At 41.2% G+C, this 19556-nt stretch overlaps 2 protein-coding genes across 2 annotated transcripts in view; both read left to right on the top strand.

The window, feature by feature from the left end:
- xpo4 (exportin 4) overlaps positions 1 to 10194 on the top strand; it is a 71524-nt gene extending 61330 nt beyond the window's left edge. Inside the window, exons 18-24 of the mRNA XM_023950593.2 lie at positions 315 to 401; positions 1304 to 1484; positions 1561 to 1682; positions 1768 to 1898; positions 5311 to 5428; positions 6634 to 6726; positions 8945 to 10194. Coding sequence (XP_023806361.1) covers positions 315 to 401; positions 1304 to 1484; positions 1561 to 1682; positions 1768 to 1898; positions 5311 to 5428; positions 6634 to 6726; positions 8945 to 9142 — 930 coding nt within the window. The 3' untranslated portion in view covers positions 9143 to 10194. The remainder of the gene's footprint in view (positions 1 to 314; positions 402 to 1303; positions 1485 to 1560; positions 1683 to 1767; positions 1899 to 5310; positions 5429 to 6633; positions 6727 to 8944) is intronic.
- A 2962-nt stretch (positions 10195 to 13156) lies between these two features.
- Positions 13157 to 19349, top strand: eef1akmt1 (EEF1A lysine methyltransferase 1). Its single transcript, XM_004081598.5, has 5 exons — positions 13157 to 13297; positions 13704 to 13923; positions 14305 to 14387; positions 18553 to 18842; positions 18941 to 19349. The coding sequence occupies exons 2-5, from the start codon at positions 13771 to 13773 to the stop codon at positions 19072 to 19074; spliced, it is 660 nt and encodes a 219-aa protein (XP_004081646.1). The 5' UTR covers positions 13157 to 13297; positions 13704 to 13770; the 3' UTR covers positions 19075 to 19349.
- The last annotated feature ends 207 nt before the right edge of the window (positions 19350 to 19556 follow it).

Raw genomic sequence — 19556 nt, 5'->3', positions numbered from 1 at the left:
GACCAGATAACCAGGAGAAATGCCAAATGAAAAGATAGTTTATTGTTTTTAAACATAATCTTCAATGTGAAAAATGACTTATGAATTAGTGTACGGTACTTCAGAAATCCAAAAAAGGACAAAATGATGTGTGTTTGTACCCAAATCCTGACTAATATAGCAACAGTCTGCTCATCAGACAAGTACAGATAAATGCAACTAAATGACATGACCATACATTAATCTGTGTAGCTGTGACTCTAGTTCTGCTCATCTGAACCAGACATTTGTTGGCTTTCTGGTGTCTTTGTGGTGAAATTGTTTTTATTTTGTAGGTTTACAGCAACACGCCTGAGACCATCAACCTCATCATTGAGGTTTTTGTGGAGGTGGCTCACAAGCAGATCTGTTACCTGGGGGAGGTGAGACTTGGAAAGACCTACAAATGTTTCATACAAACATACAAAACATACAGTGGAGGGAGTAAGGATTTGATCCTCTGCTGATTTTGTAGGTTTGCTCATCTAAAGAGAAATTGATAGTCTGTCACCTTCAGATTAATCTGAACAGTGAGACGACTTTAAAGAAGTTAGATAAATGTATTTGCATTTCATTGAAAAAAATAAGTGTTTGATCCCTCTTGTTCTAAAGATTTAGTACTTTGTCAAAACCTTTATTTGCAGCTTAGAGGTCAGATGTTTTTTTTGTAGTTGAGAAGTTTGCTGCACATATCAGGAAGAATTTTGCTCCACTCTTTAGTCTTTCCATGTTGGAGAGTTTGGAGTCTGACTGATGGACGGATTCTGTGGACAGGTGTCTTTTCTACAGGTGATCAGATCAAACATGCGTCTTTAATTCAGGTCACGGGTAGATTAGGAGAGTCCAACTGGTCTGTTTGAACCAGAACTCTTCAAAATTACTTTGGGATCAAATACTTAATTCTCTCAATGAAATGTATATAGATTCTTTAAAGTCAGTTTCTTGATTTTCTATCTCTCACTGTTCAAATGAACCGACCATTAAGATGACAGACTGTCCGTTTCTTTTTAAGTGGACAAACCTATAAAATCAGCAAAGGATCAAATAATTATTTCCTCCACTGTATAACTTTTTTGGGGGGAAAAAATCTAACAACTTTAGAAAAGCACAGATTAAACAGTTTACTGTGGAAAATGCTTATTTTAAAGTATGTTTTTCTTTTTGGAGCTGTGAGTTTGAATAGCTTCCTCTGGTGTTTGTATATCAGAACAAAGAAGTGAAGTGAGGGGAGATGGAGGTCTTTTCTGTCTGCTGAGTTCTGAGGACGCGTGTTCTCTCTCCGCAGATGAAGTCCATGAAGCTGTACGAGTTGTGTCTGACGCTGCTGCAGGTCTACTCCAAAAACAACCAGAGCAGGAAACGGGGCGACGCCACTGCAGAGGAGGACCAGTACCAGGACCTGCTGCTCATCATGGAGCTGCTCACTAACCTGCTGTCCAAAGAGTTCATTGACTTCAGCGACACCGGTGAGCCCTCCTCCGCCTGTCTGCTTCACTGAAGGAGGTGCATTCAGGCACTGAAAGTGGTGGCTTTATGTTCAAGATGAGGTGTTCAGAAACCAGGACCAGGGAACGCCGGCGTCCAGCCGGACAGTTTCAGCCGCAGACGTGGTCCTGTACGGCGTCAACATTGTTCTTCCTCTAATGTCTCAGGATCTGCTGAAGGTGAAAGACCGGCGCCACAGCATGGCATCTGAGTAAATGTAGCCCTGTGAACTTTGACACTAAATGTGTCCCCTTTGTTTTGCAGTTCCCATCTTTGTGTAACCAGTACTACAAGCTCATCACCTTCATCTGCGAGATCTTTCCAGAAAAGATCCCACAGCTGCCTGAAGACCTCTTCAAGAGCCTCATGTTTTCTCTGGAGCTCGGCATGACCTCGTATCCTTTCATCTAGGGTTGTGCCGATGGACGATATCATCGTCCATCGTGATGGGTGACTGACATCCCGATGGAGAGACCACCATCGTGATGCCACGCCCCCGCCACGTTGCGCGTCGACACCATAAGCCGCGGTTACATGTACAAAATATCTTGATGGGATCAATGGTCGGATTAGAATCCAACCGTGTACATGGGCACAGAAAAATGTTTTCAGAATATAAAAACGTTCACTAAGGTCACACTTTCCGTCGGAATAAATCATCCGCACATGCGCAGTAGGGTTTGAAAAACGGAAGGATATAAATTCCGCCGAGCGGCTTTTTTTTTCAAACTTTATTGAATGCAACAATTCAATACAAAACATTGTTAAACAGCGCCGAGCGGCTATACATTGACATGTCAGCTCGGTAAAATACGAGATGATCTTCTAAACGTGCTTTTAATAATGTTACGGTTATTATGAAACACCTGTTCCTCATCATTTGAATTTTAATCCGTGTGGTCAGCGCTTTTTCTGAACAAAGCCAGGATTAGCAGTATGCTAACACGGGCTAACAACATTAGCTTTGGGTGGCGCTGCACGTAAACGTGTAAGAATAACATCAGCCTTTATTTAGTCGGGACACGACTGGAAACACAAATCCGCGTGATTGTTTGAATGTTTTCTAAGGACTGAGCGACATTTCTGCTTTGAAGCTCAAACCGCTGTGTGTGCTGACGATCCGAGCTGTGCTCAGACACACACTTAAGACCCGGTTCTGAGTTCGGTTGCTTGTACCCCTAGAGCTGCGGGACGGATCGCAGTCTTAAATCTCCCACACATACCGCTCATGTACCCCCCCCCCCTTCCCATCAAACACAAAGCTGTAAGTCCGCGCTCCCCCGGAAGTGCGGGAGCGGACTACTTCTTTTCTATTTTGTTTGTTACTTTTTTTGTTAAAGTCACTTCCCTCAGTTTATACTGGATCATCGCGGATTAACCATTAGTTGGGAAATAAAATGAAAAAAGCAAAAAAACGAATAGCATTTATATAAGAACGAAAAATGTAAAAATACCCCCCCCCCCCGACGATGTCATCGTCCATCCCGATGGTTGACAGCAAACATCGTCAACGGCCAATTTAAGGGACATCGCCCAACCCTACTTTCATCCACCCAAGAAGATTTTTCTGCATTTTTTCCACACGGTTGAAGATTTATTTTTTTCCCCGCTGCAGTTCTGGAGTCAAAGCACCAGATTCTGTCTTGCTGTGCGTTTTACCTCCGCCACATACTCTGAAACCTACTGAAATGTGCACGCGCCTAGAACCCAGTGGAAATGAATTTTGGACATTAAAAAAGATGACATCACAGTTGGCGAAAGTTTCATCAAGATGAATGGGGCTCAAATCTACGACGGAGTATTAGGGCCAACAGAAAGAAAAAAAAAAAAGTAAAATTAAGACATTTTTAGATTAACAAGGAAAAAACACAGAAGTTGTCTGTTTATCGGAGCATCGCTTGAAGATGAAAAGATGTGGAGCCTTTTGTGAAGCTTTATTTTCGGATTATTATAGGTTTAAAACAAAGAGATTCTGAACCTTTGGCGACTCAAAATCAGATTATTGTCAGTGGAGCCGTCTTTCCGGGGTTCAGTGTCAGTAAAGCGGAGTTTCATATATAAAATAAGGAGCTCAGAGACACGTTTTGGTGCAGAGGATCGCTGCAGCCTTTATTCTCCTTTTCATTCACAAACCCTGAAGTTCATCTGTCACCTTACGTCATGAACCTGTCATCAGATCCGAACACCAATGCAGAAGTAAACGTCCCGTTATATCATCAAACAACAAAGATGAATGAAAATAATCTATTATGTTAGCATTAGAACGTTGAAAAAGGCAAAAAAAGTGATCCTCAGACGGAAGCGTCACACAAACGTAGAGATCTTGTTTTTGGTGGAGGAAGAAAGGATTGAAGTGGAAAGCTGCAGGGACACCAGTGGCTTCATCGGGCTGCAGGGATCCTGCAAACCAACCATCAATAAATAAAACTTTAATAAATTGTAAATCAAACAAATGACAAGCAATTTACGAGTTTTTATCTCCTAAATTTACGAGATAAAAACTCGTAATTTTACTTTTTTTTTATTTTTTGTGGCTTTTTTTTTTTTTTTTTTTTTGGGTTGCCCTAATACTCCGTCGTACAAATCTCCTATATGGATAAAAAAATATTTTGAAATCCACTAACTAAACCAAAAACCAGGTGCCACAGATATCCAAAAGAGTTTTTTTTTTAGTTATTATGGGATGGCCACAGGTCCTACAACTTGTTACCCGTTTTGGGACAAATTGTGAAATTTGGTGATTTTTTTTTTTTTATTTTATTTATTTTTTTATACATTTAACCACAATGAAAACTTTTGTTTACACGATCTACACTAAATGTCACACATATGGCACCAGCTTCAGTCTACTACTAAAAACCGAAATTTTCAACAAAAATAGAGAAAGAAAGAAAACACTTTAATACCTTCTACAATTTAAACTCCTCCCAGGTATTTTAAACTGTCACCTCGTTTCTACATACTTAACCGTAATTTGGAATACACGAATCCCTGGCTCATGCTGAACAAAAATGTGACATGTGACGTGAATATATTAGGAATGTGGCTCCAGTTTAAAAAAAAGAAAAAACCTCTGTTGCTAAGCAAATTCCAAAGTTTACTTTTGCAGATACTTCTAAAAACTACATGGAGCTGTTCGTCAACCCCAGATGATCAGAACATATAATGGTTGCTGTGGAGATAAAACTAACAGAAAAGGCACCATTTTGAAAAAAGTGGGGTTTTAATGAACGCGGCTTTGACCAGGGTGACGGCGCCGCCCACAGCTTTAATTTCAGTGGAAATGTCTGCTTTTGTGTGGATAGAAAATAAACCTGAAAGCTCGGGTTTTGCTCGTTTTTTGTTGTTTCTACTCAAAAACTAAACATATATATTTTTCTAAAGTAAAGGTCAGAGTCTGTCAAATGTTGAAAGTTCAAACAAAACAGGAAAGTAACATTCCAAGCTGAAAAGATGAAACCATCTGTGAATTATACCCACTGCAGTTTGATTCCTGTCTTTGTTAGATCCTGTCAACTCTATTAATGCAGAATCTATTAGGATGAGATTTATTAGTTTTTTATTTAATTAAATATTGATTTTTATCAGTTACTGCAAACAATGTTTCTCATAACCAATGACTTGAACAGAAGAAAGGAAGAACTTTCATTACAAGAAAAAGTAGAATTCTCACAATAAATTTTGATTTAAAGTTTTTTTTTTATTTTGTCAGACAAACTGACATGTAAATGCTTCAAAGCAGATGTTGGTTTTTTATGAAACAGGATTGGATCTAACGTTTTTGAGCTCCTTAGCGTTTGCTTTCAGAATGGGTTCAGAAATCAGTCAGTTGTGTTTGGAGGCTTTGTCTCCTCTGACTGAACAGTGCGCCAAAAACCAGGAGAAGGACTCGCCCCTCTTCATCGCTACCAGACACTTCCTCAAGGTCAGCCTGCAACACAAACCACAACAAGATACATGTAGACATAGCATAGATGGAGGAAAGTCTCATAGCTGAGGTTTAAAGGTTCTAAAGCAGGGGTCGGGAACCTATGGCTCGCGAGCCATATATGGCTCTTTTGATGGTCACATGTGGCTCGCAGACAAATCTTTAATTATACTTTTTTTTTTCATTAGACCAGTCCTTCTCGGGCGCGATGCGATGCCAGAGGCGCGCAGTAGTAGCGTTGCTTGGAGAAAAAACTATCAGTTTACTATTATCTATTATTTCACAGAGTTTGTACCACCCGGAAACCTGTGAATTGCCGTGCCTAAAACGGCGCGCTCCCGTCTCTGAGAAAGAGCGCGCAGTTGCGGGGACGGGATGTGTGAGGGAGAAGGGGGGGAAGGGGGGGCAGCAGGTGAATCGCGCAGGGATGGCAAAAACGTAAACCCCGCTGCCCGTCACTCACTGCAGCGTGAGTGTGTGTTTGGCTCCAGGTCTGCATGTGATCAGTCTGTCTCACATCTAAAGAACATTCAGACCTACGATCACGTTTAAAGTCTCAACGCCTGCATGAAGCAGAAACTCACCACGTATCAACCGGACAAGACCATCAGCAGAACTACCACGAATCATTTATTAGCAACAGCATAACGATGACTTATTGTACTTTAAAAGTGTTAAAATTACATCAAATGCACACATTCATTTGTATTTTTAGTTTTAAAAATATTGTCGCGGACTGAGTTTAACTTGGCTGTTGGGCCTCGTTAAAAGTTCTGGAGTTCATGGAACGCATCGATCAAGCAGAGATCTGATTGGCCCTTTGTTCTGTCGCTCAGCCTGTTGTTAGGGAGTTTGGACCAATGGGGTTCAGCTATGGGCCGAATAAGGGAAATGGGAGGACTGGAGCGAGAGCAGGGGAATAAAAAGTTGAGAGAAGCGCTCTCGTCTCGTCTCGGCGGGCGAGAATAAGGAGTTGCTGAATTAATTGTACGGCGTTTGTTAGGGGTCTGCAGTAACCAGAACAAAGAACCTTAAAAGAGGTTAAGTCTCCGTGCCTCAGTGTGGGAAAGGGACGCTACATTATTGTATGGCTCTTTCAAAATTACATTTAAAAATATGTGGCGTTTATGGCTCTCTTGGTCAAAAAGGTTCCCGACCCCTGTTCTAAAGCGTTAACGCTGTGTTTGACATCCTCCCCTCAGCTGGTGTTTGACATGCTGGTCCTGCAGAAGCACAACACAGAGATGACTGTGGCGGCAGGAGAAGCTCTTTACACACTCGTGTGCCTGCATCAGGTCAGCATTTTTCTTCTTCATCTTTTTCCTTTTTTTTCATTGTTATGCAGCTCAGATGATATTTGGTGCCCTCTAGTGGCCACTACTTAAAAACACACCAAAAAGAATTTTTTTGAACAAATGTGTCAAAAACTTTCCTGACTTACAGAGTTCCCTTGTTTAATATGTGTACAAGGATTTTTTAATGCTGTCAAACTCCTCTCTACACACTTTATCCACTTTTCTCAGACAGAAGTGAACATTTTCACGTTTTTCTCTCTTCTTTAAACTCTCAAAGTTCAAACCGTGAAAGTTAAGTGTGAGAGATCATCTTCTTCCAGATGAGGCCGGTTACATCCATAATTAATTCATCCAGATGATAATTATCTCCATGATTATCTTATTCAGCGTTTCAGGATATTTTCCAGCAGCTTCTGAGTCTGCTAATGCCCTTTCTCCATGCACAAATACAAACTTTACTTTTAGCGATTCAGGAACTGGTGAAAATAGCTGAAATATTCCTTAGCAGCCGACTAGGAAGCCGACGCGCTGACGTGCTCTTCATCTCCACTCCCCTCCTCCCCTGCAGCCCCTCCTTCGGACGTAAAAGTCTTAAACAAGCGTCTTGAGTTGTCTGAGTTTTTGTGATGAACCAGAGGAATCCGCTATAAAAATCTGCGGAACTTCGAATAGTTAAATGCAAATAAGCAGGGAAACACTGTAGTCTACTTAAGTCTGCATATCATGAACGGATCACCACATTTTACTGTGGTAAACGCAGCCGAATACAACATCAGTTTGAGGCGCTCAAAAACAGTTGGGTAAAGTTAGTTAGCAGAATATTCATAAATTCAGACTTCTAGGATCAATACCTCTGTTAATTTACATTTTAAACTTATGGAAAGTGTCTCTAATGGGTTGCCTTAATGCAAACAATGACATAGAAAGGCATTTTAACAGGAAAAAGATCACGTTTTTATTTCTTTTTAATGGGAAACGGCTCTCTTTGTGCTGCTGACACAGACGGCAGTGAGACGGCTGCCAAGGGACCGTCTACAAAGCATCTCTAAAGATACTGTCAGTGTTTGCACATGACTAATTACTACCTGTTTTTTCTAGTTAATAGTTAACTATTTTTTCTAGTGGATAATGTACCATCTTTACTGTTAAAGCTACTTTACAGAAATGCTTTGCTTAAGTGTTACATGATAAAAGGAGGTTAGTAAAATAAAAAAAATGGAAAACCCGAAGTCTGGAACAGAAAATAGACAAAAATATATAAACAACTAAAATCCAAAAGGAAATGAGAAGAAGAAAAATCGTATTAGTTCTCCTTCGTGAACCTTATGTCATTAGTATTCCTGAATCCAGTTTTCCCATGATCAAAGGTCAGTGTTTCAGCTAAGAGGACGTTCAGTTACAGCTGCACATGTAATTATCATGTCCAAAAACACCCAAATGAACAAACTGTCATTTTAGAAGCATGCATATTTACAAATGTTCCTGTTTTCTTTTGCATATGTACATATTTATCAATGATCATATTTCTGTAATTATACATGTTTCAATCATTTACTGGTTCTGTTCCACAGCTTTATTCCACATAATGAAACAAAAAACTTTTTTTTGTACGTGTTTTATACACGAGAAATTCATTTTTTCCCTCTTTTTTTAAAATAAATAACCTTTTGATATTTGTCGGTAATACATTGTTTTCTGCCTTGAATATTATTTGAGCTTTATAAAACTCTACTAGATCATAAAAGTTGAGTAATTTTGATTGCATAAATAATTTGTTCGTGTGATCAAGGTAACTGACTTTGTGTACGAGTCGTATGGCTCTAGTTATGTCCCCTAAACCGCTACACAATAAGAAAAAATACGGAGAATCTGTTTATTAAATTTGTTCATATTTTAAATGTTTTACTAAAGTATCAGACTCAGCATCAGCAGCTACTCCAAACCAAATGACTCGGATCGGGACATCCCTACTTTTCAAGTCTGTTCCAAACTGCACACATTAGTTTATAATGTTTTTGTACCAGAATTGAGAAACACAACCTTTAAACTCATAATGACTTGTCTGAAAATCAGAACTGAAATGGATCAGTTTGAAACCTGGAATGGAGTTAATGACATGTTTTTTACTGAAGTGTGTTTTTCATTTTTCCGACTTCCTCAGTTGTTTTTAATTTGTGGTTTGATACGGATGTAACCCTGTCCCATTGCTCTTCATCAGGTGGAGTACTCTGAGCTGGTGGAGACTCTCCTCTCCTCCCAGAGAGATGCCATCATCTACCAGCGACTGGCCGACGCCTTCAACAAGCTGACGGCCAGCAGCACGCCGCCCACCATGGATCGCAAGCAGAAGCTCGCCTTCCTCAAGAGCCTGGAAGAATTTGTGGCCAACGTGGGCGGCCTGCTCTGCGTTAAATAACCACTGGATAACATCGCTGGCCTTGACTCGTCCTGAAAATCAACCAATGAAAGACTGACCCCGCCTCCTCTCTGGGAACTTTGCCTGGGACGATGCGGCTCGAAGCCTCGGAGGAGCTTCTAGTCTGAATGTTTACCCCGTTTTCAGCTGGGAACCTTTTTTTTTTTTAAATCCTCTTGTGCCCGTTGCACCTGCCTGTCCCACTGCTCCTCCAGCATGTTTTACATAGTTACTGTGGTAACCATGGAGACTGAACTGCTCAACGGAGACCTGGTTGAAGGGTTCCCCCCTCTCAAATTGCAGAGGCTGCTTTTTTTGACGACACCGCGCTTTTATTCAGTGAGATGAAAGCTTCTGGAGGCTGCACTCAAACACACTCACAAGAACACAGAGGGAAAAGACTGACTGTGTTTAGGTTAGGCTTTACAGGGGCCGTTTTTGATGTCTTTTAATGAGGATTGCCATGACGCGCACAAACACACACCACCCTGTCCTTTCCAGAGTGCCTTGATGTTGTTGATTGCTCTGTGGGTGTGCTTGTGTGTGACAGAGTGCCTGCGGTTTGCCAAAACCTCAGCAAATTCACACAGATTATAAAAAGCATTGTTATTTTTGATTCTTTCTGCACAAAATACTTTGTTTTTAAACAAGATGGAGTGACTTCTCCTTTTCGGCCAGTAGATGGCAGTCTGCACGAGTTTAAGGGATCTATTATAAGAGCGAGCATCGCTCACCACGTTGACCTTTGCAGATTTTTAATTTTCCTTTTTACCTGGACAGACGCTAGGCTTTAAGAATCTTGACACAAAGAGGCTTGACAGGGATGGAGGGTTAACGGGATCATTTTAGCGTTTTCACGGCAGCATCACTGTTCAACACACACTGGAGACTGACGTGACGGACAGCAATAACAAACCAAATAAAAAGGAGCAGAGCCACTTCTCAAAGCATTATTTTAGAGATCCATTTCACTCAGAGCACTATCCCAGTAATTGTAGATGGCTGTTTTTGTTAATGAAGTGTAAAAGTGTACATAAAGTTATTGTATAAAATGTTCTGGCCTCTTCGGTTTCCTTTTTATGTCTGCTGTCAAGTTTTCTTTATCTAATAAATAAAATGATTGGTTTACAGCATAACTGTGAGTCAGACAGACTCAAAGAAGATGCCCAGATTTTCTGCATTATTCTGTAGATAATCACCAACCTGGCAACCTTCAATTAAATATTTTCCAATTGGTGATTTAAAAAAATTCATATAATACTTCATCTAAAATAATTTGTTTTGCTTCTATTTGTAATTTTAAGTTATGCTGTAAATAAACTAAACTTTTTGAGATATTTGATTTTTTTTTTTTTTTTTTTTTTTAGCTAAACAATCCATGTTCTTATGAATATCTCTGGTCCGTAGGTTTTAAAAACAAAATACAAGAACAACTGAATTGTGGTAATATTGAGTGTTTTGACACCATTAACTGTTTTGTTTTCAATTTTATATACAGTATAGTAGTTTAAAATGTTTATGTGCAAATGAAATTCATGCAGAAACTGAAATTGAAAAAAGAAATGCAGCTAAATATAAAAATGAAAACAAATGACAGCAGTGAGGGCACAGCCCCGCCCCTTCATTTTTATTTTTAAACTTGTTCTGTCCAACAACTGAGCAAACAGATGAGAGTTGAAGGTCTGAAGATCGGCCGCCCCTCCCCGATCCCACTGTGTATTGTGGTGTGGGGGTACAGTGTGTGTGCTGCAGGTAAAATGGGAGGTCTCCTGTGGGGTGGTGGGCCCCCCTGCTGCCAAGCAGCAGAGCCCCACCCCCACCCTGGGTTCCCTCTGTGTAAGTGTGTGTTTGCTATGTGTGCGGTGTCTAAAGTGAGAGTTAAATTGGGGGGTGGACAGGTGAGATATGAACCCGGATGTATCCCCGTGTCCCCCTCCACATGACCCTAGATGAATCAAGGTGTCTAATACGCGGGTAAAAGTGGAATGGAGGGCGGGTGCCGTTGAGGCCCCAAAGAGGGTGACACCCCGTTCAGCCCTGCCAGCACATCCCACCCGTCCAATTTCCGGAGCCCTATGTGCATGTGTGCAAAATTAGTTTGGGTGGGAGCGGGAAGGAGCAGGCGGATGGGCACAACCGGGGGAAGAAGGCCTCCCCCCGAGCGATCGGTCCCCCAGCAGGCCGCAGTAGGTGCCTCACCTCCCAGGGCGACCGGGAAGCCAGAGGGCAACCAGCCAGCTGCAGACAGAGACCGGGACAGCCCCAGCGCAGAGACAGTCAGCAAAGGAAGGGGTCCACCACCGGACCTGAGGGGCAGGAGGTCCAGCACCACCACTCATGCCCCTCACCCTCCTGAGGAACTAGCAATACCTGAGCGTAGATGGGCGTAGACCAGTGCTTCTCAAATAGTGGGACGCGCAGTAGTAGCGGTTTTAGGCACAGGTAATGCGGGCAATTGCTCGGGGCACAAATTTAACCGTGCGCGGTGGTGACAGTGACTTAGTGCTTGGAAAAAAATCTGCTCCTTTATTGATTTACTATTATCTGTTCTATCACAGAGTTTGTAACAGCTTGAAACCTGTGAACTGCCGTCCCTGCAGCTGGTCCTGTCTCCTGTCACACGCAGCTGCGTGTGTGAGAAGGAGAGGGGAGGGATAGTGTGCTCAGGATGCGAGGTGGAACAGCGCACGCCAAGATCATCACGTGCCTTTAGATTACTCCGTTTGTAGGAGCCATAATGGAAATGGCACAGGTGAAGCGCTGCAGGCGTGTGTGGCACAATTTTTGAAAGGTGCTCACTGACTCACTGGTGACGCATGTGAATGGATGAAGAAGTGGGGTGAGCCGCGGTGATGACATCATTTGTTGACCGCTGTGACGGGGTCCCGTCAGGAAATAATGCAGAGGAGCCAAGGTGAGGAGGGTCGTTCTTTATTCAGAACCAGTTGACACCACAGTTTCTCAACGCAGCGCCACACAGCGCATGGCACCTCCGTCACTCCTTATTTCACTACCTGTGGTGCTCCCTTTTAAGCGCTAAGCCATGCCTGTTGGGCGTTGCTTTCAATTATTGTCCAGATGGCACCACAGGTAGTAATTTTAAAACATAAAACACATAAATACACAAACAATAAAACACGGTGTGGCCCCCCCCTTGTCATCTGACGGTGCCACACCGTCATAATCGCGTTATTTGTTAAAATTTGGAAGTCTGTCACTGCTTGATTATTTAATGTGTTAATCGTTTGGACTGTATGGATGGGAAACCTGCAGAAGAAGAAAATAAATAATTTGCAGCGAAGCAGAAGTTTGGACTTTTGTTGGAACGCGCGTCTGACAGAGAAGCCGGGGCTTAGCCCAGGGCGGCCCTCAATGCTGTTTGGCCGCAACACAGCTCATGGTAATAATTTCATCTTTTATTAACTATTGTAGACATTTTGATGACATATCTGTATATTCCATAAATGTATTCTTTGTCCGCCTGTCGTTTAGTTGGTGTCAGTATTTGACATAAAGACAGCAGGAAATGCAGGAAAACAGCTGCACTTTTTGAGATCATAGATAAACAATCGATCATTTAGAAAAGAAAAACAGCACAACGTTTTTTGTTAACCTATTTCTTCAAACTAAAAACATTAAATATATTGGTGCTGCTGTGTTAATGTTTAAGATCAATTTACATTTAATATTATTTTTTGATTGAATTATTTTAATCAGCATCAAATGGTTCAGTTGGTCAAAAATGTGTCTAGTTTAAATAAGGACTGACAGATTTTTATTTTTATTTCAGGCAGTTTAAGCTACTTTTCTGCTTTAGACTATAACAGGGTTTCTGTGTGGCTAAATAAAGTTAATATTTGTTGAAAGTGGATTTATATTGATTTTTTCTTTTGTTATTGTTAGAAGATACAATTTCAGGTATACTTACACAATTTGTATAGATACTAACCTAATTTTTCTTTTTCCTAGGCCTTGCAAAAAACAATTGAGAAGCACTGGCGAAGACAGTTTTGCTGGCTTCTTGTCCCTCTGTTGTCGCCGTACTGTTTTGTTACGTCACAATCCTGCGACTGCCCGTGAGTTCGAGAGCGCAGCAGTTTCAAGCGTTTCTGACTGCAGAGTAACGCAGAGGCCAACAGGAGAAAGGGGTTACACGTGAGTCTCGTGCTCACAGACAAACGTTGACACAAACATCGACGATGAGTTTAAAGTAATTTTGGCTGCTTAAGAACGAGCGCAGACATGAATTCCGGCTGTAACGGGACGTCCAGCCCTGACATGCTTTCATCATCATTCATGCTGCTAGAGTTCTCTTAATTTCCTTGACAAAATGAACCCGTTTGAACCGATTTATTGCTGAAAACCTCAACCCAGGATGTTTTAGAGATAATTTTCAATGTATCAAAGCTTATTTTTCACAGCGTAAACTTAGAGTTCTGTTATGTTTCTGAAAGTCTTCCAGAATTTGTCAGATCTCCGGAATGAAAACGGACTGAGTTCTCCAGGTCTGAATCTGAAATGTAATAAATCAGGAATATTCCCTTTTTTCTCCTTATCTCAGTTCCATCTAAGGGAACCATCACTGCTGGGGGAATTGCTTCCTCCTCATCTTCCTCCTCCAGTCCATCATGAGTGGGAGCGATGATGATGATGATGTTCCCACTCTGTCTGCTCACACTCTGGCTGCCCTGCAGGAGTTTTATGAGGAGACTGGAGCTAGTCCGGACCACCAGGCAATTCCCTCCGACCCGTTCAGTGTAGGAGCTTTGGAGGAGGACTGGGTGAGTTCAGATGCTTTTGCAATGCTGGAGAACTTTTTGCATTTGTCCAAATTAATCTCATTCATGGTCTGGTCTCTGATGTAGCAAATTATGATGGATTTTTTTTACAATGCAAATGAATGTTTTTTTTCTTCTTTCTTTCTTTTTACTGGTCTTGTATTTGGTTAAACATCTTATTTATTGGACACATTTTTGGATTTCTGTGGTTCTACTTTGTTTTTTTTTTTTACATGCTTTGAGTTTCTGCGTCTGCATTTTTGAGCAACTGATCCAGACGTCTGACAGAAACAGGAAGAAAAGCTGATGAACTTCAGTCGTGTGCTTCAGATTCTGGTTCCTGATGACTCAGTGTTACCGATCGCATGGACTCTTGTGTTGCAGCGGATGAGTCAGTTCTGGTACAGCGATGAGACGGCAACACGGCTGGCGGAGGAGGTGGTGCGAGAAGCTGGAGAAGGAGGCAGGTGGGGCCACAACATATGTGCGATTTTAGCGATCAATAATTCAATATATGACTTGTGGTGCATTAACAAATAGCAAAGCAAATAAACAACTAATACATCTTTTCCACTTAATTGGACCTATTTTATTTAAATAAAAGTCAACATAACTTAAGTTATACTCCAAATGATCCTCATCCAAATAGGAGGCGGGCATCTAACATAAAGGAGGTCCATCTGTTTGGTCAAATGCGTAAAGGGCTCAGTTTGATTCTTTAAATACTTCAAGCTGTCATGAGATTGTTTTAGCGTGCGTGTAACCATCGCAGTTTACGTCATCTTTTGCCAGGTTGATATTGTGGTGATGATAAACTTGCAGTTTAGTGTACTGGCCGAGAGGCAAGTAAGGTTAGACACATAGGACCCTCTTTGTTTCAGATTTGGTTCTGACATTGCAGCTGCTGATGCTCCTCTGGTGTTGGAAGACTTTAGTGGGCTCAAAGCAGGATCAGCTTAAAGTGAATGAAAAGGCAGGTTGTAAATCTGGAAGAAAAAGTTGAAAACTATTTTAAACCCGACAGTACACATGGTAAACTTGAAGAAAATATTGCAAATTTCAAAAAAAAAATTGTAAATTGTAAATTTTAAGAAAAAGAACTAGATACCTAAAACTGTTACCAAATGAAAAATAATGTTTTTTTGTAACATCTGCTGTTTTTTTATATTCAACTTTTGTTTTATTCATTTCTTTTCCTCTTTGCTTTTATTTCTCAGTTTATAGTTTCAATTCAAAATTTTGTTTTATGTGTTGGGCCTAATTTGGGGCTTGGAGGCCAATGGCTACCGGGGCATGACTGGGATCAGGTGACAGAGGTGATGGTGGAGTCGTTGCCGCTCCTGAACAGCTGAAACTTTAGTAGAGCATTACTGCTAAAGAAGAGGCTTTTTAAAATACTCATGTCAATATATCTGCATCTTAAACTAACATTGTTGTCAACAAAAAATGACCAAATCATCCAATGTCTCATAATTGATACCATCTACAGTAAATCTCATTTAAAAAAATGAAGATGCGATTTATTTTTTGTGGAATTCATCAAAGGGTTTAAAAATTCTAATTTCCAAAAATCTGAATTTTCTGTCAATTCTTTGATGTGGTGGACTGTCCAGGGTTAAGAGTTGCTTTGAAGTGTTTGAGTGATGGCCCATGGCAGCTCTCCGAGCTTCTCTCTTCGTATTCAGATCAGCTGTCCAGCGTTTCCTGCAATGATCAAGGTCCAGAAGGAAGCTCAAAGGGGATCGAGCTCTTCCTGTTTGTGCTATAAAACTGCGGAACGCTTCATCACAGCATGTTAGACCAACATTTACATTGTCCACCCTTTAAATCAAATCTTAAAATCCATTTTTACATCCCAGCCTTTGATTCAGTGTTGGACTCCTTTCTGCTTCTGCTTTCTCCTTAGTTTGAAGAGTTCGGTTGGGGGTTTGTGTCTTTTTAAATAAAGTTGGTGGTCTTGTATCAGTATATTGATGCTGCATCATTGTACTTTCAAAGTGTTAAACATGATGCATCATGATCAGTCCTCAGGTGAGTTCTGAGTGAAGAGGCCCCTCCCATTCTTGGGTTATCGGTCGCCTATGCAAACACTTTGTTTCGTCTTGAGGGTTTAAGGCTTGATTTAAAGGCAATGATCAGCACTAACCACTGCTCAGTGGTTCTTGCCTCACAGCAACAAGGCCCCTGGTTCAAGTCTCGGCTGGGGGACCTGAACCAGAACATCAATGGGGGACCTTTCAGTGTGGAGTTTGCATGTTCTCCCCGTGCATGCGTGGGTTTTCTCCGGGGACTCCGGCCTCGTCCTACCGTCCAAAAACATGCTCCAAATTTAATTTGAATACTCTAAATTGTCCCTAGGTATGAATGTGAGTGTGTATGGGTGTGTGATTGTGGCCCTGCGACAAACTGGGGACCTGTCCAGGATGTCCCCTGCGAGTGGCCGGGATAGGCTCTTGCAGCCCTGTGACCCCGCAAGGGACAAAAACTGGTTTAGAAGACGGATGACTAAATGATCAGCCAGAAAGCTGTCCCTTCTTATCTCATGCTTGAATTTCTGATGGATGTCTGAAAACTTAAATCAACTTAATCAACTTAAATCCAAATGATCTGATTCATTTTGGGCTTGAAAGGTGCTTGAAATGAGCTATTCTAGCAGTTAAACCCTCACCATGCACCAAACAAACCGGTTTAGCTGCTAAACCTTCACTGCCTTGGCTTCAACTTCCTAACATGAAATCCATCAAATCTCTGTTATTACTGATCCTCAGCTGGATTGCACTTTGGGCAATTTGGAAACAGTGACACACTGCAACAACAGGCCATTAGAAATAAGTTAGAAATTCTAAAAATTTGAAAGATTTTCTTTAAACAAACAAGAAAATCTCCCAAGTGGGGTAAAAAAAATGCTATAAGAATTCTTATTGTATCAAAAACAATTCTAGTCATTAAGACATCTTTTCTCAAAGTAATATTATTTTGCTATTCTTGATAAGATTATTTTTCTTGCTAGACAGACAACAAGACAAATTTTCTTGAAACGAGGATCTTTCTACTTTCTTAAGAAACAGGTTTTGCAGTGCAGCAGTAAAACCCAACAAGCTGCGATTCTTTTGTCAATAAATCCATGTTTGTGATGAATTATGAAGGAGAATTTTCAAAAATCAGATCAAAGTTAAAAAGCTAGATGAAAGGGGTTTGTTTGAATTAGGCCTGCACAATATACCGCAAATTTATCGTTATCGCAATATCCAGCTCTGCAATATGCATATCGCGAAAGACGGTGAATATCGCAATAAATCATAAACCCAAAATGTGTTAAACAATCTTATGGCAGCTTGAAGCATTTAACGCATCAAATAAATCCCTTTATGTTTTGACCAATCAGATGGACGCTTACCCATTGTTTACCAATCAGATGGAGGCCTATTATGTTAGACGATTGTCACCTGTGTCGATGAGGGTCATTTGGAGTATAAATTTTAAACTTTTGCAGTGAAATGGGAATGATGTTTTTGGTTATTTTTCTATTTGTTTATATACCGCAAATTATATCGTTATCGCCATATTGATCAATAATATCGCATATCGCAAGTTTTCCTCATATCGTGCAGCCCTTGTTTGAATAAACTCCTATACCATACAACATCAGATTTTTGAGCTTTTATGTGTATAATAATTTTAATTCCTCTCAAAAAGTAGTAGTATTTTGATTTTGAGTATTTTGATCCGTTCACGCATTTCTGAGTATTCCTCTAAAAAAAACCTGCGCTCTGAGCACCAGCCCCTCCCAACCCACAAAAATGTGCGTGTCCTCACATTGTGACGTGGATCAGTGAGAAAAGCCCCTTCTGGGAAGAGTCTGTTCTGCCAGCTCTGCCCCCAGGCTAACACACACACACACACACACACACACACACACTTTCTCTGTAAAGCTAGCGGTGATCAGCAAAACGCTTTGCTTTTCTATACACAATATGCATATCCATCTTTGCAAAAGTTTGGATGTCGTTTGTTTTTGTGGGAGAAACGCTGACGTCAACTCTAGGTTGACGTGATGAAATGGGCAGCAGTCACAAGGAACTTAAGTCTTTTTAGTAAAAGTGTTTTTGGTATTCCTAAGCAAAAAGTAGTCTATTTCAGTGTACTAGTCTGTGTTAAAAGTGAGGCAGTATACCTGAAGTTTACTTTTTATTTACTATCTACATATTGTAAACTTAAAATGTTCCAAACTAGTCTAAAGAAGTATTCAGTTAGTATACTTCTCAACACTACAGGTACATGGTCTATAACAGGGGTCTCCAGGATCCTACTGGTTTTTGGAAATCCTGCTTCATCTGCAATAAATAATCTTTATCAGGTGTGTTCAGCCAATGAGAAGCTACAATGGCAGGTTAGTTGGAAAACATGTAGAACACTGGCCTTCGAAGTCTGGAGTTTGGCACCTGTGCTCTATAGTATACATGTTATACTTAATATTATTTAATACAATAAACTTGAAGTGACCTCCTTTTGGCTGAGGGGTATTTCATGAATTCACTCAGCCTCTTCAGATTTTCTCCCTGTCAGCAGATGTTTTCTTTACGTTGAGGTTCTCTGACCTTCAAACATGTCTGTCGGCGCTCCTTCTCTCAGGATAGCCTGTGTGAGCGCGCCCAGTGTGTACCAGAAGCTGAAGCAGGGCGTGGTGGACGGTTCAGAGCGAGTCACTGCCGTCGTCTTGGAGTTCGACCGCCGCTTCTCCACCTACAGAGAGGACTACGTTTTCTACGACTACAACCAGCCGCTGTCTCTCCCGGTGAGTGTGGAGCCACGCAGCTTCGACATCGTCCTGGCCGACCCGCCGTACCTGTCCGAGGAGTGTCTGAGCAAAGTGGCCGAAACCATCAAGTACTTGAGCAAAGGCAAAGTGCTGCTGTGCACAGGTGAGAAGAGGGGGCTCCCTGACCTGAGCCTGCACGCTGTTCCGTCAGTCTCGCGTGTCTGTCTGAACTAACCGTTGCTCTGCTCTGCTCTGCTACAGGAGCCATCATGGAGAATCTCGCCAAAGAGCTGCTGGATGTTAAAATGTGCAGCTTTGAGCCCCGGCACAACAGAAACCTCTCCAACGAGTTCCGATGTTTCGTCAACTACCCGTCCAGCTTGCTGTGTCTCTGAACTCTTGGCCTGATTCGAGCAGGGACTGTCTTTGGCAAATAAGGATCGTCTTTTTAGGCGATGCAGAGCAGCAGGAGAAGAGACTTTCACTTCAATCAACAGAATGCTCTTTCATGACTGCTCATTGAAGGAGCAAATATTGACGTTTTTCCAGAAAAAAATGTCAAACATCTTATAAATCTAAAATATGTGACTTTGATAGTCAGTAGGGGCTGTTTGGTAGGATAATAAATCAAATGTTGTGTTTTCCAATAAAAAATCATCTCTCATCTTTATTTTAATGGGTTTTAGTTTTGAATGACTTTTAACTTAAGTTAATTTATTCTAGCATTTGATGAAAATTACAATTTCTCCGAGTTGTAGAGCAGAAACCCAAGTTCTGCTGGATATTCCTGGTTGAACATCAAATGCGGGATTTGATTTTTCTTCATACAAAAGCAATTCTGCTCTCATGGAAACTTTCAGCTGCTGAAATCTGAGCT

Source organism: Oryzias latipes, chromosome 21 (assembly GCF_053564925.1).
Source record: "Oryzias latipes strain Hd-rR chromosome 21, Olatipes_Hd-rR_3.1".
NCBI classification, from domain to species: domain Eukaryota; kingdom Metazoa; phylum Chordata; class Actinopteri; order Beloniformes; family Adrianichthyidae; genus Oryzias; species Oryzias latipes.
The sequence above is the reverse complement of the archived record's forward strand: the minus strand, read 5'-3'. Positions and strand labels throughout refer to the sequence as shown.